Here is a 25,574-nt window from a genome sequence, read left to right as displayed (position 1 = left end):
AAAAGGTTTTCTCCAGGGACTCCAGAAGAAGTGTTTTGTTTTTTTCTCCATAGCAAATCTACAAGGCATGACCATCTATGTGCAAGCTGCATGATTCCTCTACTGAAGAGACAGCAGGAAAGTGATAGAAACTAAGGTCCTGTTTTGTCCTGTCTTCTTTCTCAAGTCCATTTTGCAACTGCAAATTCACATGCTAGGATTTTTCCATTGTAGACTAATTATAGAAGAAAAGTCCAGAATAAATAGATACTTTTGAAAGTCTTGGAAGAAATGCAGTTCTCTTCCCTACATGACTACTAGGTAGTTGACATTTAAGAATAATTTGACCAAGTCATCTTTATCTTGATCCTTCAGAGAGCGAGTTGTGCTTTATCTGGGGACAGCCCTTACATTTAAGTGCAATCTTAGTTTCTGTGCAATCTTCAGCATCTGCTGATCTCAGACTACCTGCATGAGAACAGAATGTGCCATTAGTCTGTTACTGTGACAGAAAGAGAAACAGGATAAAACTGCCTAAGCATGGTGACCAACTGACCATCGAACAACCAAGGCACTGAGCTAGGCTCTGCCCTGTTTAAAGTGTGAAAAAAGCTTATCAAACAGAAGACACTAGAGGTGGTTCTAAATAAAATAATCTCATGTTTGTTATATTCTTACCCACCTGAAGAGAGGAGTTCAGTCCTCTGGGAAACAACTGTGTTGTAGGTACTAATGCTGTGGTCTCTGGTACAAAGAGTCCTGGGCATTGAGCATGAGAGAGTGGATAAAGTATGCCTGGAATCTTCATTTAATAGAGAAAGAGTAAAAAGACTAGCCAGAGACATAGCTTAGCTCCTATTGTCAGCTCAGTTTCAAACACACTGATTACAGAAGCAGCAGTCCCATTCATCTCAAGTGCTTGCACATGGCCAGAGCTCCTTTCTGCTAATCTTAAGCACTTCTTAAGACTACCTCTGTTGCCAGAAGAGATCAGAACAGCTGATAAAAGGTCCTTCAGATCTTAAATTCTATTAAAAAAAAAAAAAAGTAAAGAAAAAAAGAGACAGAAATCTGTTGATTATGATAAGGCCAGAGAATAAATAGGAGGATTAGCTCCAAATCTGTTAGACAAAATAACACTTTAAGAGGCATTTGCATATTTTGATCCTGACCAAATAGTATTGCTCTTGTCTGGTATGAGGTGGCAGCAGTGCAGCCCTCATCACCAGAGCATGCAATGAGGCTGATATGTGCTTGATAGCAGTGAATTGATGCCAAAGAACCTGATTTTATCAACAACCACACTCTCAGGACGTTCCACACATGTAGAATAGGAGTGGACAGCAGGCCAGATTTCCTTCATTGTTGTAAATTATTCACTTCTACTCAAGTCAGTGAAGCACTGCCAACTAACACCTGCTGAGGATCTGTGCAAGGACCTCAAGGTCAGTATCTTGCTTGCCATAAAGTTATTGTCCTTGAGAAAATCTCCTTGTGCAGGAGGCAACTTGTATGTTGAACTTACCTCCTATATGCACACTGCTCTCCAACCAACAAGCATTCTTTAGCAGATGCATGGGAAGCTGATGACAGAGCAAGTAGTTTTATTCACTGAGTCAGTTTTGACATGGAAGGGCACTGAAAAGCTGAAAAATATTTATAGGGAGTTCCACTTTCAATATTAACCAGAATATCAGTAGTTATTTTGATATTTTTAAGGAGTGCTTAGATGGAATAGTGTTACCCCTTCAAAGAAGCTGGTAGCACAGAGAATATAGCTATCAAGACTTACATAAAACTAACAGTCATGTTATGCTCAAAAGCTTAAGTTTATTGCTCTCTTTAATGACTATCACCAGTATTTTAAAAAAGAATGCCAGTTCTTTCTTCTAGCGTCTCACTGAAGGAAATATTTTAAATACAGCAATAAAATCAAGTGGTTTAAAGATAACACATTTTGCCACACATTCATGCAAACCCTGCAGACAGGATTTTTACAGGTTCATGGATACAGAATAAACACAAAGATATGTACTGAAATATTGGGAAACTTTTTCCCCACAGTGATGAAGTTGTAGGCGTAACATTTCAGGCCTTACCCTGCACCTGCTGATGTCAATGGCAAAACATCAGTGGGAGCAGGATCAGCTCTTATTGTTCTGAGAGCTGCTTTACCTTCTCCTGATTAGGAAGTGCAGTAAATTCGCAGAATCTTCTGCACTAACAGAAGCAGTGGGTTTTAGTTATTGTTACAAATAAAGAGAAGTAAATATATTTTTAGTAGGTCATCAGAGCTTCTAGTCACAAAACACTCATCTTTCATGTTAAGGATCCTGCATACCTCCATTTTTCTCTGCCCAGTGAAGCACTAAAATGTGTGCTCACCTCACAATCTTCCCAGCCCGACTGAAGTCTAAACCAAAAAGCACAGGCAGCAGTCTGTATTATTGGAAAGGAAACACTGTTGCCTGGACCAGTGGTTAGAATGGGCTAATTATTGTCTTAATTTGGTTTGAGAGAAAATTTATCACAAAGCAGCAAACAAGTTCACACTGATTTTTTTTTTTAAGCTGCCTTTAGGATTTGCATTAATTTTAATAGGCACTGGACACACAGTTACCCTCAAAGCTTTGAAACAAGTATAAATTCATAGAATAAAAGTGATTTTTATTACTACATTTTTAATAAAGATTAACTAAAAAAAATCCTCACCTGATTTTGAATCTCAGATTTCAGGAGAAATTCTGTTCTATGTAAAAATAGAAACTATTTGCAGAAATACAATCGGTTTGCCAGATGACTAAGATGCCCAAATATTGACAAAGAAAAGGTAAAGCAGGAAGCATTTATGTTCAGATTAATGTCTACTCAGATTCACCCCATTATGATGATACTGGGGTACACTGCTGGTAAGAATTTGAGGCAAGAATTTGACTCATGTCATTCAAATCTTGTTTCCCCCTTAGTTCTGATAATACTGGTAGTGGACTGCTTTAGAAAAAATAAACAAGCAAACATGATGTGTGAAACATCATTTCAATGCAAATCTACTTGAGTCTTTCAATGCAGAGGCTCAGAAGGTTTACGATACACACAGTATTCGGTAATTTTATATGTAAAAACAATCAGAAAGAGGCAAAAATTTACTTTCAAGCTTAGTCAATGTACGGCACATTTCAGCATGACAATTCAAAAAATTTCACACTGTATTTGGATATATTAGCAATGACCTTTTAAAAAAGAACAAACTGAAGACAGTGGATTTTTTTCTGGATTTTTTTCTTGCTTTTGTAACAAATGAAGCTACTATTATTATTTACAGTATAAATAAGCCTTTTTTGGTGAAGATTACGTCCTGTCACATATGTTTAAGACAAGGCGTACCTCAGCTCTTTAATGTCAATGCAAACAAGAGCATAAAAGCAATATCAAAGTAAAATAATATCTTTCCAGCTAAGACAGCCAGGTTACCATGTGTCTCTTATCAGATCTGAAATATATCTGAGCGCAGTCAAAAGTTCTCCTGGCTTTAGCCTTTAGGAATATCATGAACACTTATTCTTCTGCTGCTCTAGAAAGCTGCTTTCCGTACAAGCTCATGACATGATGCACAAATTGATACTGTTCACAAGTCTGGATCATTCCTCCCCTGAAAGGCAAGAAAAAAAGGGGAGGGAAACAGCAGTCTTATTACTTGCAAACACATGAGAAAATAGCACAACTAACATGAAGCTTGTGCTCCACACCAAAGGTCCATTCCAAAGCTTTCTGAAATGAGTGAGAGGTGCCCTTTGATTGTAATCAGCTTCAAGTCTGATCTCGAGTTCCATTTTGAAAGAGTCTGCTGAGCAAGGAACAGAAGGCAGTAAGACCAGGAACAGGTTTTACATTCATTTTCCTTGGCAGAGGCTGTCCTCCAGGAAAGCATCACCATCATAATTTACTCTTATCTTACCTGAGCACCTGTATTCCAAGAACCCTTCTGTGAAAAGTAATTCCCACCCCAAAGCCCTAGAGAGATAGATGGGAGCAGGGGAATAATTAGGGGAAGCAGCTTATCCAAGACTTCACAGCTGCACTAGGGACTGAATTTGGGACCAAAGAGGGCCAGGCCAGGCTAAGCCACACCAGCCCAGACAACTGATGCAATTTTCCCATTCTGCAATGAGGATTCTTTCCTCTGTGCCACTCCACAACAAGCTTTTGGCAAGTTAGCCAGAGAACTAGGGATGGCCATCAGGATTTTGGAGCACACAATGTTACTTTAGAAAGGACAACGCAGTTTGTAACTGAGTTGACTGCTATGCACACCCGGATAGCAAAATATCCCTCAGCACAGTAACCTGCTTTGGTACAGCTTATTTTTCAGCTTTTACAGTTCTCTTTAAAATTGAAAACCTGAAAGGAAATGCAAGGAGGAGCAAAAGTAGTTTTATTTTGCATGTGTGTATATTTCTGCAAGTAGCATATTAACCAACATATAAGGACTACAGGGGCAGACAGAAATGAACAAAACCAATCAGAATGAAGTTGCTCTTTTTAAGCAGATTCTACTAACATTTGAAATTTTGCTAAGAGTACTCCATCAAAGGTGATATGATCTCTTGACAATCCATTATGAAGATAATTAGAACTTGTGTCTGAAGCTCACAGAAAGTGTATGCAGAATTGTCCCAGCACTGGTGCTGGTGCACGGATCCCAGCAGCGCGGTGCCAAAGGAGGCTGAAATGACAAGTGGAGTTGAGGAACATGGGAACCCACAGGTGACTGGAGCCAACCAGACTGTGTCAGTCTGAGGAAGAGCACACGTGGTGCATTCCCTTAGAAACCTCAGCAGAGGACATTAATGAAAAGTTGCTTCCTCTAAGTCAAATGGGCAGCAGACTTCTAGCACTCTCCTTGGGGACGGCCCTTTTCTATGGGGTCCAATTTAACCATTATGGGTCACACAGCAGCCATACCAGTAAGGAGGAGATGAGCAGGAAAGACAACCTTGTCCTTCAGCCCCTCACACTTATTTTGTTAAGCAGATGCTTGAAATAACATTGAACAATGAGCAGGGATGGGCAGGGACCTATTCTCTAACATCTCATCATCTAGCAAAGGTGAGAAACACACACTGTGTTTCTAAAAAAAATATATATATATTTCCTAGCTGAGCATCTCCTCCCCATCTGCTCTCCTTAATACAAGCTCACAGTTGATGCGTTTCTGAGTCCTTCTGTGCTCCACACAGCACTGAAATATATCCATGTCAGACTGTGACACACAAGGAACATTAGTCATATCTGACAATTTCTCCCCAAGAAGTTTCATTAACAGTGGGGTTGCACCCTGAAGTTGTAGCAGCAGAAGCACCAGGGTGTCCATTGAGATTCAGACCACAGGAAATTATTTTCCTTTTTATCCAGTTTCCTGCTATGTGGTGGCTTCCTCCCTTGCCACACATATGCACACCATGACATGTGCTTGCTGTCCAGGCTTTGGCACAGAATTATGTTTTCACCCCTATTTGCCACAGAAACCTTTGAAATCTGAGTTGCATTGTGGGTAATGGCAGCAAATGTCTCTCAGCACTGTGGGAAGGATGCAGGAATGATTACTTCCTCTCCTTAGTCATACTAGGTTATTTTAGGACCATCTGTTGGCCAATGATGCAAATCCCAGTGCACAGAACTTTTCCAAGGGATTTGTGAGGGAATGAAGGGAAAAAACCCTTTGTTCTCTCAAAGGTGGTTCTCAGGGCTAATGCCAACCTTTCGACTTCTGTGTAAAGCAGGGAGATGCATTCCTTCAGACATCTACTCTGGCCTGCATTCAGCCTTCTTTCCCTAAGTCCCTGGTGACTCCTTACCATCCTCGACAGTAATCATCAGGCAAGAGGAGGAGACACAGCCTTCCCTCTTATAGCTGTTTGGACACTCTCTCAACATCTCATGCTACTTTTGAAGTCTCCTGGAGATTTTGGGGGGAGTTAGTGAAAATGAGAGTGGGTGGCAGCATGACTTCCAAGAGACTACAAGCCCTATTTTTCAGTCCTTGAAGAAATCATGCTTTTCTGTAGGAAGGAGGGTGATCTGCTTTCCATCTTGAATATTTTACCCCATGACATTTAAATGGCTTTTATCTATTCCATCCCACTCCTGAGAGTTACATGGCAGCTACAGAGGCTCCTGCAGTCTTCCTTTTCCCCTATGGTGTCCTTTAAGTATGATTTTCCTTTTTCAGAGTCTTAAAGAGACTGCCAGTTCCCCTCTCCCTTCAAAGCTAGTATTTGCAGTTGGCCTGCTGTATCACACACATTTGTAAGCAGGAGCCTTCAGCCTGCATTTGTGTGGCAATTTTCCTGTGTAACATTAGTCACAGAGACAAGATATTACACATCCAGACAGATATTTAACTGGACCATGGATAATCAGCACTCACTATTCATAATCTGGTTTTCTTTTGCTCAAGAAGCCTTCCCCCGTCTGGGCTAAAATCCACTGAAACAGCCAAATCTCTAAGCCCCTGCAGGTCCCTGTCTATCAGAGCCTCAGCAGGGCAGCAAGCATTTCATTTTTTGCCTCCCACTGAGCATAATTTCTTCTCTGAAATAAAGTTCAGCGTGGGGTTGAGGTTCTTTTTTTTCCCTCAGAAAAATCTTTGGTATGTTTTTCGTGACATCTCTTCCCCCGACTACATTTATCATTATCATTAGAGAGAGCACTGAGACATGTTTTGATGGCACTTGAAACCAGTGGGAGAGGAAAAATAACATCTCTGGTACAAAATTCAAGTCTGTTTACTTCATAATCAAACTCAAGGTGGTGTGTTAAGAAGTGCTTAACTGAAAACCATTGAATTTGTGGAGATTTTTACAGATCCTTTCATATGTCTGCAAACACTCCAGGTTGTGCACTCTCCTTCCCCAGGCAACATCTCTCTCACAGCTCTGGTATATGAGATAAATTTTCATTACTCCTTCTGGGAAGAAAGTGATGATCTGTGGCTCTGAACTTAAGTAGAGCAGACCTTTGAGCCTTTGCTTCTGTATGAACACATGGGGCCAACTCTTCAGCTGGTAAAAGGTTGCTCCCTTGCTTCATGGAGATGGACAGCTGTGCAGACTTTGATGCCAGCCGTGAACCTAAATCAGCTCTAGGGCTGTTCATTAAGGTTTACTGCTCAGGCAAAGATTACAAGTCAGAGGAACGTTCTCTCTTGGCCTCCACTTAAGTTTGTTCTTCCCCTCTCCTTATTTGCTTCTCCTTAAATAAGGGGAACTATTACTATTTTTGCTTTTTACTTTTCTGGAAAAGAAGCAGGCTTTCTTACCTGTCTAACCGTAACTGGCAGGCTGTTCGCAAAATGTCAACTATGCCCTCGTTCTTCAGCTGTTTACAGCAGACACTTGTGGCAATAAAGCAGCCAGTCCTCCCGATGCCTGCACTAAGGAAGGGAAGAGCAGAGAGAGGCAGTGGAGATGTCAGAAGGATTTTGGAACTTTTCTGTCAAACGACTGCCACTAAACCAGTACAGACCCCATCATCCCTTTTGTCCCTCCGACCTTTGCCAGCTGGGTGCTTCCAGATGGAAAGCCATAACTAGGAGAAGATACCAACTTCACTGGTTGACATGATTAAGTGTGAGCCACTTACAGCAAAAGGGTGAACATTGCAGATACAGTGCTAAAAATGGACTACTGGAGACTCATTGACCAAATATGTTGTTGAACCTCTCACTGAACCATTGTAAAAATGCTTCTGTATTTCTTAGTAAGATTTGATTTGACAGTAAGCATTGCTTTGAAGGAAAACGTTGCTTTGAAATTCTCGATTTTAACAGCTTCTTTGAAGCTATTTTCATTCACAGGTAGAGTAAAAAAAAAAACCCAACTCTTGCTTAACTAATTAGAGCTAACAGCAGTATAGTAAGTGTGATGCCATTTTCTGATCAGATCTGCAATCTAGTAATTTGAATTAGAGCAGAATACAACAAATTCACTATCAAAAAATTTCTTAAAAATTTCCTGAACTCTTTTGTATCTGATACAGTCCTTAGTTAATGACCAGAACTGAGTTTATTTTCAAAGGCACAGTGCTAGAGAAGCTGTGAATTCTTCTCATCACCTAACAAACTACCAGCAAATGCTGGAAGCACTTCTTGTGCATGAAATAATTAAGTGAGCATACTTAGGAATAATTACTTGACACAACTACAGGAAATCCTGCTTTCATTTACATTGCGAGAAAATCGTAATGCAAAACCAGTGTCAAGAAACATTCAAGCAATATTAGAGTTCACGGTTCACAGCTGTCCAAAAGTCCTTTGTCTTCTGCTTGAACATAACCAAACAGACCACAGCACACAGCTCCTTATACTGTTTACTGTCCAGTCACCTCAGTGTTTTGCAAAGGGAGGGAACAACACTCATTTTTAGATAAAGGAAGCAGCCCTTGTCCCAGGACAAGCTGCATGTCTCTCAGTGGCTGAGACAGCATTGGGTGTCACATTATCCACATAGAACATGTTATAATCCTTTCTCCTTGTCTCTTAGTATTTTTTTTCAAATAAAACCACCCCATTTCTCCCCAGATTATTACAGTGTCATGGGGATGACACCATACATGCGGACAGAACAAATATGCAAGGTAACAATGGCATGGGAACCAGCAGCAGATACTGTAGTTCTTCAAGGAGCTCCTAGAGAGTCACAAATTTCCATAGACAAAGAGGACCTCCTTACAAACCATTTCCTATTTTCATCTGAACTCTCCCAAGTTCTTCCACATCTGCTTTAAAACACAGGCAGAAAAACTGAACATGTAGCATCACACGAGCATTTTAATAGTGATTACTCCATATTAGTTCACAGTCGGATCTATGATGACACCAGGCTACCAACCATTCCTGCCAAGAGGCTCTTTAAAAACATTCTCATTGTATAATACCCATTTACTATGGCTTTGGGAGAGCAACCATCTGCTGTTTCCTAGAAAACATTATGCAAAATTAAGCAATATTCCATACAAAAATAAATTTGGCAAAATTTATGTTATTGAAATGATGGAAGATTACCCTGGCAAGAAAGCCAAGCAGGCTTTCTGCTATTTACCTGGAACAACTGTTTTGAGAACAGACTGTAGTTTTTAGATTACAAGTAATCACATGTAACCTTCCTAAACATTGGCAAAACAGGGCTTCCTTTTAGACCTCTGGAACTTCTCCGATTTTCCAAGAAGTGTAATTCATCTATACTAAACTTTAATGGTTTAGAATGCATTAAACAACTTTTTAAAAATACTCTTGGATGAAAATCAACTAGCATATCTGATTTAGTAGTGGTTGCTGATGCTTAACATGCTCCCTAGATAGCAGTGCAAAAGTACATAGTTATCACGTCTACAAATGATAAGTACATCATCCCACTTCTTTCTGAGGACAGAAGAGAAGTATCTATCCTCATCTATTTTTATTCTGCTCTGATTGATAATTACAGCTTTTTCATCAGGCATTAAATCACTGTAAAAAATTTGCTCCTTCCATATAAGAAATTTTCATCTTTGTCAGGGATTCTTAGTGATATTTCAGTTTTACTATCAATTGCATACATTTTCTGACTATTGATTAGCACTTGCTGTAACCAGCTTTGTCACTCTTTCATTGATGTGTTATATTTAAATTATTGCCTTTGGTCTAATAATGATTTATTAAAAAAAAAAGCAAAGAAGGAATCTACAAAACAGGGGAGTTTGATGCTTAAAATTTAATGCTGTTATTTGTGTGCTTGCATGTGTTTTCCTACTCAATTTCACCTAACGTATGCTAATCTTTGCTAACCTGGCCCTTCAAAGATAATTAAAGGCATATATTACTGGTAAGGCAAATTAAATGAAATTATTCTTACAAATAACTGAGCTACTGCCAGCTTCTATGTTTAACTCAGCCTGTATCTTAATGCAACATTTGGTAATAGAAAAACCATTGTCATTAAAACTTTGAAGTTCCAAGCACATTTCGGAAGCAGTTGGGCAACATTTCACACATGTGACTTGGTGACTTGATGGCCTTGTGGCAGTCTCTGCACTGTGTCACTGTATGTGAAGAAGCCCTTGGAATTCAGACACAACATTTATGTACCTGCAGTGAACAATCACTGGGGCATTCTTCTCCTCTGCACTCTGCATGGCCTCTTCCACTTCCAGTACTAGCTGTAACAGAGGAGGGGCCTGGTCTGGTGTCTTCTGGTCTGGCCAAGACGTGTACCAGTAATGTTTCAGGTTTCTGACTTCTTCTCCTTTCTGCAATCCAGTTAACACAAACACCACAAAAGTTTTACAAGAACTTCTCATTGTAAAATTGATGCTGAAACACGGCCTTCCCTTTACGACTGAGAAGATTAAATCAATCTGCTGGAAACACAAGAAGGCTGGGCACACACAGTCCAGGAGATTGCTGCAGAGCACTGATGAGATCTTTTTGACACAGGTGTTGGAAGAGCCAACGAGGAGAGGTGACCTTGTAATAAGTACATATTTGGGCATGTGAAGGTTGGGGGCAGCCTTGGCTGCAGTGACCAAGAGATGTTGGAGGATCCTACATGGAAGGAGCAAGGGCAGTAAGTAGGATTACAAGCCTGAACTTTGGAAAACTTAACTTTGATTCCTTCAAGGACTTAATTGCAGGAATTCCTTGAGTTAGGGCCCTAGAAGACAGGGAATCCAAGACGGATTGTTAATAGTCAAGCATCACTTCCTCTAAGCTCAATTTCAGTGCATACCTCTGGGTAAGAAATCATGCAAAGAAGGCAGGAGGCATGCATGGATGAGCAAGAAACTTCTGGGGAAAAAAATCCCAAAAAACAACACAAGAAGGAAATTTATGGAATATGGAAAAAGGGACATGGCACTTGGGAGGAATATAGGAATGTTGTCAAAGTACGCAGGGATGTGACAAGAAAGGTGAAAGGCCCATTTGGAATTAAATCTGGCAAGGGATGTCAAGGACAACAAGAAGGTTTCTTCAGTTGCATCAGTAGCAAAAGGAAGAGCAGGGAAAATGTAGGCCCACTGCTGAATGAAGTAGGAGCCCTGGTGGTTAGATAGAGAGGATATCCTGGAGGATACAGAGAAGGCAGAGTTACTGAATGCCTTCTTTGTTTCAGTCTTCATTGCCAATGCTGGCCCTCAGGAATCCCAGACCTTGAAGGCAAGAAATTCTGGAGAAAAAGACAACTTTCCTTTGGTTGATGAGCACTAGGTTAGAAAGCATTTAGGTAAACCTGAAACCCAGAAATCCATGGGCCCCAATGGGATCTACCCATGAGTGCTGAGGGAGCGGGCAGATGTTACTGCTAAGTCACTCTCCATCATCTTGGAAAGATCATGGAGAAAAGGAGAGGTGCCTGAAGACTGAAGGAAAGCCAATGCCACTCCAATCTTCAAAAAGATGGCAAGAGGGAGGACCCAGGGGTCTACACACCAGTCAGCCTCAGTTCCATCCCTAAAAAGGCAATTAAATAGTTCACCCTGCATATCACCTCTAAACATGTGGAGGAAAATAAGGTTATCTGGAGTATTTGACATGGATTTTCCAGGGGGAAATCACGCTTGACCAATCTGAAAGGTTTCTGTGAAGGTATGACTGGCTGGGTGGATGATGGGAGAGCAGGAATATTGTCTATCATATCTTCAGCAGAGCTTTTGATCCTGCCTCCCATAACCTCCTCATGAGGTAAGCTCAGGAAGCATAGGTTAGATGAGTGGACAGTGAGATGTATTGAGAACTGGCTGAATGGGTTCAAAGGGCTGTGATCTGCAGCAGAGAGTCCAGTTGAAGGCCCATAGCCAGTGGCCTTCCCCTGAGATCAGTACTGGCTTCAGCACTGTTCTATTTACTCATCAATGACCTGAATGAAGAGTCAGAGCACTTCAGCACTTTTCTTGGTGATGATACAAAACTAGGAGGAGTGTCTGACACACCAGAAAGCTGTGCTGCCCTTCCATGAGACCTGGACAGGCTGGAGAGTTGGACAGAGAGGAACTGATCAAGTTTAACACAGGCAAGTGCAGAGTCCTGCACGTGAAGACTAACACCAGGTACCAGTACAGTGTGGGGGATGACAGCTGGAAACCAGCCTTGTGGAGAAGGACCTGGTGGATAACAAGCTGCCCATGAGTCAGCAGTGCCCTTGTGGCCAAGGAGGCCAAAGGTATCCCATGGTGCATTAAGAAAAGCAGAGTCGTCAGGTTGTGAGCGGTGATCCTGCCTCTCTACTCAGCCCTAGAGAGGGGGCATTCCACTCACCTGGAGTGCTGTGTCCAGTTCTGGACTCCCCAGCTCAAGAGAGACAAGGCTTTACTGGAGAGGGTCCAGTGGAGAACCATGAAGATGATTAGGGCACTGGAGCACCTCACTTAGAGGGAGCAGGGCCTGCTTAGCTCGGAGGAGAGACAACTGAGAGGGGACCTTATCAAAATCTGTAAGTATCTGAAGGAAGGGTGTCAAGAAGATGGGTCAAGGCTCTTTTCAGTAGTGCTTGGCTACAGGACAAGGGGCACAAACTGAAACACAAAGTTCCATCTGAATATGAGGAAACATTTTTTGAGGGTGACACAGCACTGAAACAGGCTGCCCAGAGAATTTGTGGAGTCTTTTTCTCTGGGATATTCAAGACTCACCTGGACACAAGCACATGCAACCTGCTTTAGGGGAACTTGCTGTAGCAGGCAGGTTGGACCAAATGATCTCCAGTGGTCCCATCAAACCCAACCATTAAGTGAATGCTAAATGGAACAGAAATCCAAATGGGAAGCCACACAACACAGAAATCTGGACTTCAAATATCATGACTGCACTTCAGTAAACTGCCTTACCAAAAAAAAAAAAAACCAAAATCAAAACAAAAAAACCCAAAAACAAACAAACAAACAAACCTCCAAACAAAAAAAAACCCAAACAAAAAAAAAGGAAAAAAAAAAACCCAAACCACCAAAAACTTCCTCCCCCCACAAAGTATTTTGCTCTTTTAGTGCCAAGAGCTGCTCCAGGCGGTTTGTTCCCTCTTGACAGATTCATTCAGCAAAGTCAGAGCTGTGCTTGTGACATAATTGCTTTCATAATGTATTTGACAGACAGAGAGCCAGGAGCCATATCTCTGTCTCTGATAGCTAGATAAATAGATGAGAGAGAGAGATGGGAGCTTATTTTTCTATCTCTTCTGACAGACAGACTTATATCGGTCTCCTGTCAATTTTACTCTTCTCTTAGACATGGTGAGAAATTCAGAGGCAGTATGGAAAATGGGAATTGTATCAAGCTGCAGTCCAGGTCTTTTTGAGAGACACAAATTCTGATTCTCTGTCTCAGCATGGTTATGAATATAGCAAATGTGCTGTTTCCTTTTTGGAGTGCCAAGTAGCACTGCAAGCTTCTGATTTTGTGTGTTCAAAGTGATATCCTTCTGTCTGATTTCTAAAGGGGCAAAATAGTAACATGGTACCCAGGGAACTGGCCTTACCCTTGCAGCCATTGCACAAGCCAGCTGGCACAGGGCAAAGTAAATGTTTGCAAAAGGTCCAAGAACAGAACTGTTATCTTCCACAACCCTCCCTTCAACCCATGGCTGGCTGAGTTGAAAAGAGAAAAAAAAAGACAAATATAACTCTTTCTGAAGAGCAAGGCACAAAAATCTGAAATGTCATGTATACTCCCAAGTCCCTTCCTATGCTTGGCAGTCACTGGATGCTAAGAGTGCTCTGTGGCTGTGCATTTTCTACTCTTCTTGTGGATATTCTCAGTTCAGTCAGAGAGAAAAAGAGAAGGTTTTCTAACCAGGCGAGAGCCTGGGAGACAGTTGGGAAAGAATGTAAATGATTCTCTAATCTATCTTGTTGTTCACATTGTTTATAGATATGTTCTGCCACCGTGCATCATTCACTGCACACCAATGGTGTGAGATGTTTTTACTCTAAGACCGATGAAATTAGTGCGCACAATGTTCTCTATATATGGAGTGGTGCATTTGAAATAATGTAGAGTTCATTCTCTTGGCCTTCTAACTTGGAGCCGTTCTCGTTCCCGTCCTGCTCTACGATGACACTTTCTCTTTGGACGACAGAGCTTTTGCACAGCTTCACAGTGAACTAGATTGGAAAACCAATCATGTTAAATCGTTTTCCTTTCTTGAGATGGATTAATTTTCAGATGGATCAATTGGTTTCTCCCTTTGGCTTGGCACACAGTCACAAATACTTGTGAGAGCACATGGACTCATCACTAGAACTTTGTCTGTTTTCTGTTGCTGTCAGCTAAAGGGCACAAGGGTCGGAATAAGAGAGCTGGACAAAAGGAGGCTCAGCTTCATTGAGATGCTGTTCCATCTTACACTGGGTTTAAGGCACTCACTGAAGCATAGCCATAGGATCCTTAAGGCTGTGTCTAGCTCACTTCAGGAATGGAGAGTCTTACTATCATAGCACAGAGTCTGGCTTTAGGTTATTTATCTTAGGGAGAAAATACTTTGTTTAAGAGAGCATAACTAGTTATCATGAATAACACTCAAGCTCACTACAGTAAGTATGATCAACACTGCTCTGAAACACAGTTGCTTTTGAATGTGTGACTATGTGTGAGTCACAGAAGTTATGAACACCCAATTCCTAATTCAGTTGTGAAAAATTATAATAAAAATGTTGCCAATAACACTGAGAGAAAAGTAAAAGTCATCTGAAGAAAAACATGAATCACTACATAAATCATTTAGCTGACAGCAACAGAAAACAGACAAAGTTCTAGTGATGAACTCTGGATGCCTTTAGTTTTGTCTGCTGTGTTAAAAGTTTATGCTTCTGCTTGGAGAACCCTGACTTCTGTGGTTCTGTACACTTCTGCTTTGACTTGAACAAAATATTCTCTATTGATGGTTCCTTGAGACTGAGAAGACTTGGGAACATCTAGGAGGAAGCAGGATTAACTGATGGTTTGAAGTCTTACCATCATGTATTCTGTAGCTGAAATCATGACTCAGTGGCTAGACACTGGCAGCTTTCTCTGAGAATGGATAACAAGCCTTGCTTATAGCCTGAGCTTTTTCTGAATTCCCAAAACCTGACAAATCTTGTCCCCTATACGGAGAGAAAAATGACAGTCCACTCTGTAAAGCATGCAGTAATCATGTATTTCTGAACACTCGTGTTTAAGGGCAAACTGAAGTCAATTCATGGCTTTTCCAGTTTTCACTACCAAGTCACTTAATCTATGCGTGGTTCAGATCTGCTGCTCCACTATTGCCATTAAAAGGCAAATGTACAGCTCTAGGGAAAGGTAACTTAAATGGAATCTTTATTTCAGCTCTAGAACTCAGCAGTTCATATCCTGACATTTAGGGACGGAAGGAAGAGACATTGACCCACTAATACCGAAAACAAAACCAGTCTAACTGAAAAGCAATACCAGATGAGCTGCAAGTCTGCAACATGTAGATATTCTCCACTTCCCACTTGTCAGGGATTGTGATTTTCTCCTTGCTGCCTTTGCCAAAAGCATGAGTGACAGACTTTCTACACTCTGAATCCAGACATGGGATGTCATATGCTGGCTTTTTGCCCATTAGCATATGGCTGAAGAGACTTGAAACTGGATGGATAAAAGGAGAGTTTTTCCAGCTTGGAAAGAAATTGTCATGTTATACTGAGGTCGGGATAGATCTGGCAGTTGAAAGACGTATGAAGTTTGTGTAAACAGACTGTTACTAAAACATGTAGCTTGATATTCTAAAACCTAGCAATGAAAAGAGTTGTAAAATGGGACTCTGGTACTTTAGATTAAGTAGCATCTAAGTACTTAAAAAAACTAAACTAAATTGCTAAAACTTTCTATCCACAAGATGATAAAACTACACTTGCAAAGTAAGAAGCTCTCTGTGAGCTGACATTTCATTCTAAATGATCAATGAACCCAGAGGACAAAGGCACAGAATGAGTCACTGGTTTCTCACCCAATTAACCCCATACTACTACAACTGGCCTGGTGGCTTTCAGACTGTACACATGCAGCCTAAACCTCTGACTGCTTATTTTCCTGTAACCTTCACACTGGTGAACTGGGCAAAGCTACAATGAGACTTCAGTAATGAAAAGTGGTATTTGTCCAGCACTACACTGTGCAGAAGCTTTCTGCACAGCTCCCCCTGAACATTTGCATTTATAGGTTTAGACAGCTATGCTACTGTAAGTACATTGGAATGATTTACCTTTAGGGTGATGAGCCTCAAACGGTAATCGTCTGCTTGTATGACTCTGTTAACTGTGATTTCTATTCCTTCATAGGTGACCTGTTCCTCTGGCCAATATTCTGTGCATTTCTGCATGCAATATAAAACAAATCCAGTTAAGCAGGTATCAAGGGAGGCTTGGTTTTTTTCTCCTCTCAAATCGAATATAGCACATGCATAGATGAATATGAATAAATTTCATTTCCATAATAAGTACAAGCTTTCACTTACTAAACAGGGACCACATTTCAGCTGATTTTTGCTGCATCCATAATGGCCTGATTGCTTGATTAAAAATGCACAAATCAAGTAATTACTAACCAATGCTTTTAAATACACACATCCTTATTTATATTTATGCAACTGATGTGCATTCTGAAGGTTCATTAGAGAGACTGGTGGCAATGTGCTTGTGTTTTAAAATTAATCTTTTTCTTGAGATAATAATGATTAGTATAATATACACTAGTTACCAATATATCTGTGCTGCATATATACTGATGTAGAAACACAAAATACAGCTTTTCTATTTTTTATAATGGCTCAGTGCTCTCTGAATATAAAATGATCATTTGAATATGTTTTTGCACAAAATAACATGACTAGGGATGCTTGGGAAAATAGATTATGTACCAAAATCCACTTAAAATTGTCAGTGAGAATCTTCCAAAGATGGGGAACTAAAAGGCAGCAGTAGCTGTGAGAGGTATTGGACTACTACCTTTGATTTTGCCAAAAACCAGTGAGAGATGCAGCCAGCACAACCTGACACTTTAAAACACAGAAACAAGTCTACTTTGTGATACTGATACAATAGAGATGAGCCAGTGCAAATCTGTAGGTGCTCTGATCCTTGGAAGGAGGGCTAAAAAAGACTGTGGTTTTGTACTCAGTTTCTCTAAATTAATCAATATGCAAAGGCAGAGACAGGCATTTCAATATAGTGCACAAATTAGTTCATGGACAAGGAATAACATGAATCAGAGTCTGAGAAAAAGGCTTCCTTGTGATAATGCAAGAAGCTATTTCATTATCAGAGGGGAGCAGGTATCTGCTATTCAACAAATCTCAGTAAAGATGATACTTGTAAGATTCCTCTTTTACACAGCTGTACACAATCTTGAAGGAAACAAGTTGAATCATTTTTCTCTCCCCCACCAAACGTAATTCCTCTTGAGGAGAAAGACTAACAACAGAAAAGTACATTGCAAAGTTACTGAGACAAAATTTTTGTGTGGGAGAATCAGTGTTGTTCCATCTGCACAGTACATCAGTTAATAACCCACTGGGAGTGTGGCCCACTGTGTCTCTGTAAAGTTATTTATGCAGATTGTGTTTTTTCCTCCTCTACTCATAAATTGCAGAATCCACTGCAAAAATTGTCAAGAGCACTACCAGCTATCAATAGCACAGACATTGCTCTGCTTAAAGGAGTGGAGTAAGATTGCCCACTCATTTCTGGGGGCTGTCTATCAATTTAGATTAGAAGTGACAGAGGGCTGAGGTGCAGAGCTTTTAATTCTCACATTACTGAACCCATTGCATTGAGGAAGAACACAAAGCCTCTCTTACGAGCATCATTGCTGAACAAAACTTTTGGGTTTGAATCTATGTACTCTGAGTCCTGTTATTCATCTATTAATAAAAGTGTTGCAGATAAATGAAGTGAGTAAGAAAGATATTTACATGAAAGGACCCTGTATTTATGGCTGAGATTGCTGACACTGATACATTTTTGACACCAAATGTATCAGGAAAGACTCAGCAGCTCTGTAGTGATCTACAAGCTGCAGCAAGCTCCAGTTCTGTAGAGCATCAGCACTGCAGTGCACTGCTTCCCAAGACTGATAAGAGGGGTGAAATACTTGGTCAGTGCAGGTAAGAGGCAACCCAGACATATAGGTTATTTTGCTTTCCTGTTGTACAATCATGTTATGAAAACTATAGTGGAAGAACATTTCAGATATGTCATTCAGGACCAGCATTTCCTCTGCATCTTCTTGAAACCTCAAAGTCCACAAAAGATTCTGGTGCACTGATTATGTCATGATATTTTAATGTTGCACGTGCCAGAAAATGGCAACTTTGATTAATGAGCAAGTTATTGCTTCAGTGCTGCTGCTCAGATACAGGCAGGTGCAAGTTAAAAACATGAGTGAAAACAAAGCATTCAGATCAGCAGCATACTCTGCTGTGCATCTCAATCCTTGACAGGACGTTTCCAATGAGCCAGCTGTAATAACTGACTGTTTTTAACTTGCAAAACATCATAAATCTGTGTCATGTCTTTTTTTTCAATGAAGTTGAAGGTTAAATTTATTTACTTTATATCTATGAAAAGCTAAAGGTTTATGCACGTGCACGATTATGGGCACTAAGCTTCCATCTAGCAGATAAGCCATTACAACTCTGTCTGTATGCTGGATGTATGCCCATATTCTTTGTCTTCTAAGCATCTAAAGCTTCTTCTCCTAATAAAAATCTCTAACCTAAATTACTAATCTGTTCTCAAAGGCAAGCCTGACATACAATGATGCTGCAGCTTAAAGAAACAACATTTGGATATCTCCACCCAGCCTTGCTGCTTAGTGGTGGGGGAGGATGCAGAGACCAACACATGCCCAGACCATTTTCTCACATCTTACACTGCCAGTAAAGGCAGATGTGAGCTCAGCTACCTGTCTGTGAGCTGAAGCCCAGGCACAAAGTTCTTGCAACTCTGCTATGGGGGAAAGGTTTCAGCAGGTAAGTAAAGAACAGCTGGAGGGCTGCAGTATTATAAATGGCAAAAAAAAGAATTCACTTTAGGTGGATTAGCACAAACATCACTACAGTTTAATTTATGGAAGTAGGCAGCAAATAGAAAATTTCAGCATTTTAATTTCAGTATTTCATAAGCATTCCCTAGACGCGTTCAGGGGAAGTTCCTCAATATCCAAGACAGTCCCAGTTTTTGATTATCATACAGAAATCGGGTACTTCCTCAATGAAATGTGCATGTAGACAACAAATCATAATAAATGCAAGATATAGCAGCAACAACTCTACTGATTAAAGATATTCAGCCTTAGCAGTTATGGGGTACTATTGCTTTTGATTCCTTCAAAGGCTGCCATCAAATAAAGCTGGGTTAAGAGGGGTTGAAACTGGGAGAGGAAAATGGCAAAACCAACAGTAGAACAAGTCAGACAGCAAAACAGGACTCACAGTAAACTGAATTGAAAGAGAAGCCCACTTCTTCTCTGAGCCTGAAGAATTTAATGCTGGCTCTGATTGCACAGGCCACTGAACTAACTTCTGTTCGCTGGCTTAGTGTCTATGCTGAAAATAACTGCTGGAATAGAGATAAAAATATAGACTGGATGTAACAGCATTACCTCATTCATCTCTTCTATATTGGTAATCATGACAATGATGGGAGAACGCTCCTGCCACACCATTCTCCAGAAGTCAGTGACAGTATTAACTATCGGTCCCTGAGTAGCAATATATACCTTTTCCTCTCCTCCATAGCCCTGCCAACAAAAGAACAAGAGATCAGTTTAACAGGGATGTCTACCATAACCTTGAAGGTTCACTCTTAAAAAACCAGAGAGCTATCCTGGATGAAATACTGACTCTGTGGCATCAGCTCTCCTCTCCATCTCTCTCCTGCACACGTGTACACGGAGCAAAGGCACAGTACAGACTCATGTAATTCCAGCAAAGAGTGTCCAACAGCCTTGAGGTGACTCTGGCTAGGTCATGAGCCTTATTCAGGCTGATTATCCAGTGCTTGGTTAGGCTACTACAAGGAATTTTACATCAAGAACTGCAGAAGTATGTTTCTGTCTGGTCTGAATATGTACAGGTGCACTTTGAGATTTGGGTTTCAGCTAATGCAAGCAGGAGAGAAGAGCACTCAGATCAGCTAGGATGCCTTTAAAAGCCAGTACCTGTTGCAATTCTGTTTACATTAACAGTGGCTGATAGAGGCTGGGCAGACACACTGGGCTATGGAGCTCTTACCCTGATGTAGTTAGCATTGATGTAAGAGCTGAGGGGGTCGTCCTGATCAGCTGAGGTAAGGCACACTCTGCTGTGAGGATCTGAAAGGTGTAAGGAGATAAGGAATAGTTTATCAGAGGAAGGAGACACACAAGATTACTTAGTAGAGCAAGACATTTACATGCATTCATGGCCATCACAGCAGATGTGAGCGGCCTTAGAAAACCCCCTTGTTAAGACCATTAAAAAAGGGAAAGGATGGTTGGGGTAATTTGCAGCCTTCTGACAGTTTCACCCACTCTCTGAAGCCTGCCTTAATTGGTCCTGAGTCAGTGTCTCAGCATGACTCTGGAAAAGCAGTTTTCTGCTACAGGAAATTATTTCTCAACCCGTTAGGTCAACAGAATCATTCTGGCTTCAAAGACGTTAGAATATCGTTTGTGAAATGATAGCAAAGAGCTTTTCTACCAAAACATAAACATGCATTTCTTGCACCCAGGCAAGCCAGATGACAATAACTCCTTCCCAGTTTCATCTTGCAATGAGCCACACTCCAAGATGTGCTATTAACAAATATAATGGTTATAGAGAAATTAAAGAATATTAACAGTCTCTTGCATTTTAAGTCTCTTCAGTACTTGAGTCTCCTTCATTGAGGCTGTTTATGAAGCATTATTCTTGTTCTAATAAGATGACAAAAGAAAACATTATTCCACTTAAGAAGTTCAGTCCAATTCCTACTAAAGTCAATGGCTGTTTCACTGATTTTAATGGGACCTGACACAGGCCCACATTCATCAACTTTGACCAGTGCTACCCAGTTTGTTACCATTGACAAGAAACATCCTCCTGACGAGGCCTCAGTAAACAGCAACAGAGTATATGACCAAGATAATATTAAAAACAAACCACAGGTGCCTTTTTCATAAAAAACTTCATCTGCCTTAGAAAGCAGAATAAAATAAAATTTATGCAAACATTGTGCTTTACCCAATATCATATTAAGGACAAAGTACACAGTAATTTTTACAGTGCTACAAACACAGAGTCAGCACTAAATGCTGTCCTCAGACAGACCAGATTCATGTTTCCTGAGATCTTTGGCTTTGAAGCATAAAAAGAATGTTTAGGTGTCCTTTCTATCCCTCTTTACTGCCAGCACCAAGCCCTGTGAAATGGAGGCATTGGGATAAGAGTGAGCACTCAGCCCCTCTCCTTTCCTCAGCAATATCAAGCCATCCTGTGGCCACAGTCAGGGACAAAGTTGCTAAAAGTTCATTCAGGAAAAAAAAGCTCAGATCATAATAAGGCCAGAATAAAGTTGTAAACCTTTAGAGAGGTGGCTGGGGAAAAGCAGTTATCTGAGATGAAGAGGTCAAAGTGACAACAGTGGCTGCTGGCAGACACCCATATGGCTGAGATGAAGAGATACCAAATTCAGAATATACAGGTTATTGGCACCTCAGGCATCTGAAATGAATATCCACTTTTGCAATCTTCCCATTGCAGCAAAATCAGTGAATTAATACTTGAACGAATCACCTCAACCATTAGCACAGCAACAGTGAAAGGCTGTTAAATGCTTTTGCACTTCTGGTCTGAGCTAGAGTACAAAGTCATCAAAAGAGTTTCACACATCAGGCTGCAGTTGATGGAGTTTGAAGACACTAAAATAATATTTTTTAAAACCATTTGCAATCTGGATTAATTGACTGTTAGGTATAGCTGAGGACATTTTTGACTTTACTGCAGTTATATTTGTTAACCTGATATTGAACATTTTGGATCTTGCAAAAGACTACTGTAGTGATGGTACCATCTTCCAACAACAGCTTGGAGGAGAAAAAGAAAAAAAGGCATTGCATCCAATCGTATCGCTTTCCAAAGTACCTTAAAGCATGAGAGAGGGGAAAATGATGATGCTTGTAAAAATTCGTACAAAAATGTTTCTCAAAACTCCTACCCCTGCCTACAATAAAACTAGTGTAATAGAAAAGAAAAATACTTTTCTGTGTCATCAGGCCAAGTTCCCAATATTCTCAGTCTGCATTTGAAAAAACATCAGTCAGGAAAATAACATTGCTAGAATTTGGTCTTTCAAAAGAAATTTAATCAAAGAAATCGCTAAGTAACATCTTAGTACACCAAATTCTTGGGTACAACTTTTAATCAGTACCAAATGATGCAATTCTAATAACTAAAATACCTAAATTTCCCTAAGGATCAGCAGCATTTTGGTTCTTTATGCTCTGTACCTCTTTGGAAAACTGATTTATGCTTGGAAGCCATGCTGCTGCTCCATAAACGTGGCTTTTGGACAATACATTGTGGTGACAGTCCACTTCCTGCACTATGGAAAGGAAAATGCAAAGCCCTCCAGCATGTGGAATAAACCACTCTGCCTCAGCGACTTAAAATGAAGAAACTTACTTGGGAGAATTGTTTTGTAGCGATTCTTACGCACTAAGCCTGGAATATCATATTCCTTTGGATCAACAAAGTTCATTGGAATTTCCTGTTAAAAAAAAAAGAAAAACAAAAAATCCACGAAAACATAAGAGACAGTCAGTAGTATTATTAGATTCACAGGAGGTATAAAAACCCCAAGCCCATTATGTCCTGCGTGCGAGGGAGGCAAAGTGATGAAGTCAGCTGGGACATATTGTACAGCACCTCTAGCAATGTACCACCAAAGTATGATTGATGTTTCCTTTTTCTGTCACTGGCTTTCTTTTCTGAAATCCTTCATGTGAAAATGCTCCTAGTGACTAATTCATTGAGTAACACACATGACATATTCACTCCTAATATTATTAGAACTGAATTGCAAGTGTAGGCACAGAGCGATGCAAGAGGTGGAACGCAAGACACTGCTCCAAGAGGATGGACCATCCTTTCTGACTCACATTGCTTCCTCTCTGAGGGTGGAAGTTAGTAATTTGCTGGGGACTTGCACCAGCAGCAAAGTATGACACACATGATGACAGGCTGGTGTGCTGACCCGACTCCATGGGGCTGTGGGAACGTCACTGCTTTGCTCATCATGCTGCCAAGATCCATGGAAAAGGACAGCAAAGGGGTATTTGGGAATTGCCTGCGCTCTCTATCTTTGCTGATGCAAAGAACACATGAAAACGGAGGGGCTTCCTCTTCCCCACTGCTCATCCCCTGCAACAAGGAGCTAATGCCAGGTGGGAACAAACAGGAACCTTCCAGCAGCTGGAGTAGGAAGGCAGGTGAAGAGAAGGGATGTGTTAACCAGGCTCAGCAGAGATATGGGAGGCTAACAGGAACTGGGAGGCAGAGCTGGTCATCCCAGCTGCTGCACACTAGATTTGAGAGACCACTACAGGACAGACTGGAAACAGTAATCAGGGTTGAGTAAGGCAAGTAAGGGAAAAATTTAAGATGAGCAGAGCTATGGACTACAGAAAAATAGAATTATTAAGGCTGAAAATGTCCTCTAAGATCATTGAGTCCAACCTTTCACCTAGCACCTCCATGTTTACTGCTAAGCCATGTCCTTAAATGCCACATCCACATGTTTACAAACACTTTCATGGATGGTGATTCTACCACTTCCTCAGGCAGCCTGTTCCAGTGCTTCATCCTTTCAGTGAATAATTTTTTCCTAATATCCAATCTAAACCTGCCCTGGAACAACTTGAGGTCAGTTCTGGAACCTTAGAAGACTATCTGCACTCCATCTCTTACAAAGCACTGAGCACACTGCTGGCTCTAACCAGAGGCAAATAAGGACAAAAATGTTTTGTTGAAGTAATTTCCTATCAATTCTGAGAACTGCATAGGAAAAAAAATCTTCATATTTTTCTCAATTGTTCCTTGGTATTTAGTCAACCCAAACTCTCCCTGAGCCAAGCTCCATGGGCTGTTTTTGGGTCTTAAGTCATTCACTGCATAAGTCAATTCTTGGTGAAATCAACAGGACTGCTGCCTGAGTAAAAACTCTAAATCTTGTATGAATTTCAGGATTTAGCCCTATTATTGTCTTCCCTGACTTTTCTTGCAAAATGAAACAACTGCTTGCTTCATCTGGGATCTGGACTTTGAAAACCAAGTAGGTTAGACAGAGTGAAAACACAAGATGAAGAGCTAGCTGGTGGTAACTGTTTCATAAAAAAAAACTCGTTTACAATTTTTAATTACAGAAATGACATTTTGATTGCACAGCATTTTGTGCTCTTTCAGTTTTCATTAAAGAATTAAAATAGCTTGGGATGGCTTGGCTGCTGGATAATTCTATGAACACCAGGAAACCTAATTCAAAATCTCTCAGACAAATGAAGTGTATTTTTTCCTACATCTAACATTATTTTCTTTGCTTGAAAGCTACAGAGTAGCTCAAAGACTGGTGAAAACTGTATGTGGACTAGTCCAGCAGTCAGTTCAGTCACCAAGTGAACATTCCTTCCCTAAAAGAGCAATAAATACTTTATTTAAAAGAATCAAGGCTTTCTCTACCCAAAAGCTGCTTTCCTTCAACTCGTACAGCACTAAAGGAATTAAGGACCACAGATACCTTGTGTTCTATTTTAAAATAGAAGCCCAGGGTATCCCCCTGTTCTCATAAAGGGAAAAAAAAATACCCTGAAACTGCGCAAGGAGGAGGACAGCAAGTGATAATCAGAGTGGACTTTCCCTTTCAGACACTTAGAGGTCACGAAGAGGACAGGCTGAAAGGGCTGTAATGTTGCAAAACATCATCTTCCTCCTGCTCTGCTGAGATTTCATGTTAAAGAGAATATTTGATATGGCAGTATTAATTTCAGTAGTTTACAACTAGTAAATTACTTTTGTGCAGAGAAAAACCCCAGTAATGCATACTTTCTATAGCTCCTGCTGAATGACAGAGCCACACCGCGTTTCAGGTAAACAGAGAACATTTAGATTTGGAAAGCAGCTCCACATTAAGCATTCAACAGCAAAGAGGGTGGATTAGGACTAATTTCATCCCTAGGGCAACTCCAGACACCTTTCAAGAAGTTATGCTTATGGCAAATGTAGCTTTTTTTCTGAACTCTAGTGATTTTTTTCGTTGCTGTTGTTAAAAAGGTAATATACATCAGCAAAAAAAACCCCAAAACAAACAAACAAAAAAACCAAAAAAATAACCCCAAAACAAAACAAAATTTTGTGAAACAAAGACTTCTTGTTGCTGTTGTTGGCTTTGCCAGAATCAGTTCTCTAGTTTTTAAGTGACAATACTACTGAAAGCTTTCACACATTGTAATTTAAAGGAATGATTAATTTGGGAATTGCATTAAATGCTTCACTGATAGCAGTGGAGTTTGCATGTACTACTTTTAGACTGGCAGAAAATAATACTAAGGT

The 25,574-nt window shown here is 40.5% G+C and overlaps 1 protein-coding gene across 15 annotated transcripts in view; it reads right to left on the bottom strand.

Annotated features, from left to right (window-relative positions):
- Positions 1-1,789: 1,789 nt before the first annotated feature.
- The window catches only part of PTPN5 (protein tyrosine phosphatase non-receptor type 5), a 78,659-nt gene continuing 54,874 nt past the window's right edge, over positions 1,790-25,574 (bottom strand). For 14 of the 15 annotated variants that reach the window (XM_068194014.1, XM_068194008.1, XM_068194003.1 and 11 more), the window contains exons 8-14: positions 22,653-22,737; positions 20,244-20,323; positions 19,613-19,750; positions 16,215-16,325; positions 10,103-10,263; positions 7,298-7,411; positions 1,790-3,628 (exon numbers count right to left, since the gene is read on the bottom strand). In XM_068194014.1, coding sequence (XP_068050115.1) covers positions 3,535-3,628; positions 7,298-7,411; positions 10,103-10,263; positions 16,215-16,325; positions 19,613-19,750; positions 20,244-20,323; positions 22,653-22,737 — 783 coding nt within the window. In that variant the 3' untranslated portion in view covers positions 1,790-3,534. The remainder of the gene's footprint in view (positions 3,629-7,297; positions 7,412-10,102; positions 10,264-16,214; positions 16,326-19,612; positions 19,751-20,243; positions 20,324-22,652; positions 22,738-25,574) is intronic. The other variant, XM_068194015.1, reaches the window with a different exon arrangement.

Source organism: Anomalospiza imberbis, chromosome 6, assembly GCF_031753505.1.
Source record: "Anomalospiza imberbis isolate Cuckoo-Finch-1a 21T00152 chromosome 6, ASM3175350v1, whole genome shotgun sequence".
NCBI lineage: Eukaryota > Metazoa > Chordata > Aves > Passeriformes > Viduidae > Anomalospiza > Anomalospiza imberbis.
The sequence above is the reverse complement of the archived record's forward strand: the minus strand, read 5'-3'. Positions and strand labels throughout refer to the sequence as shown.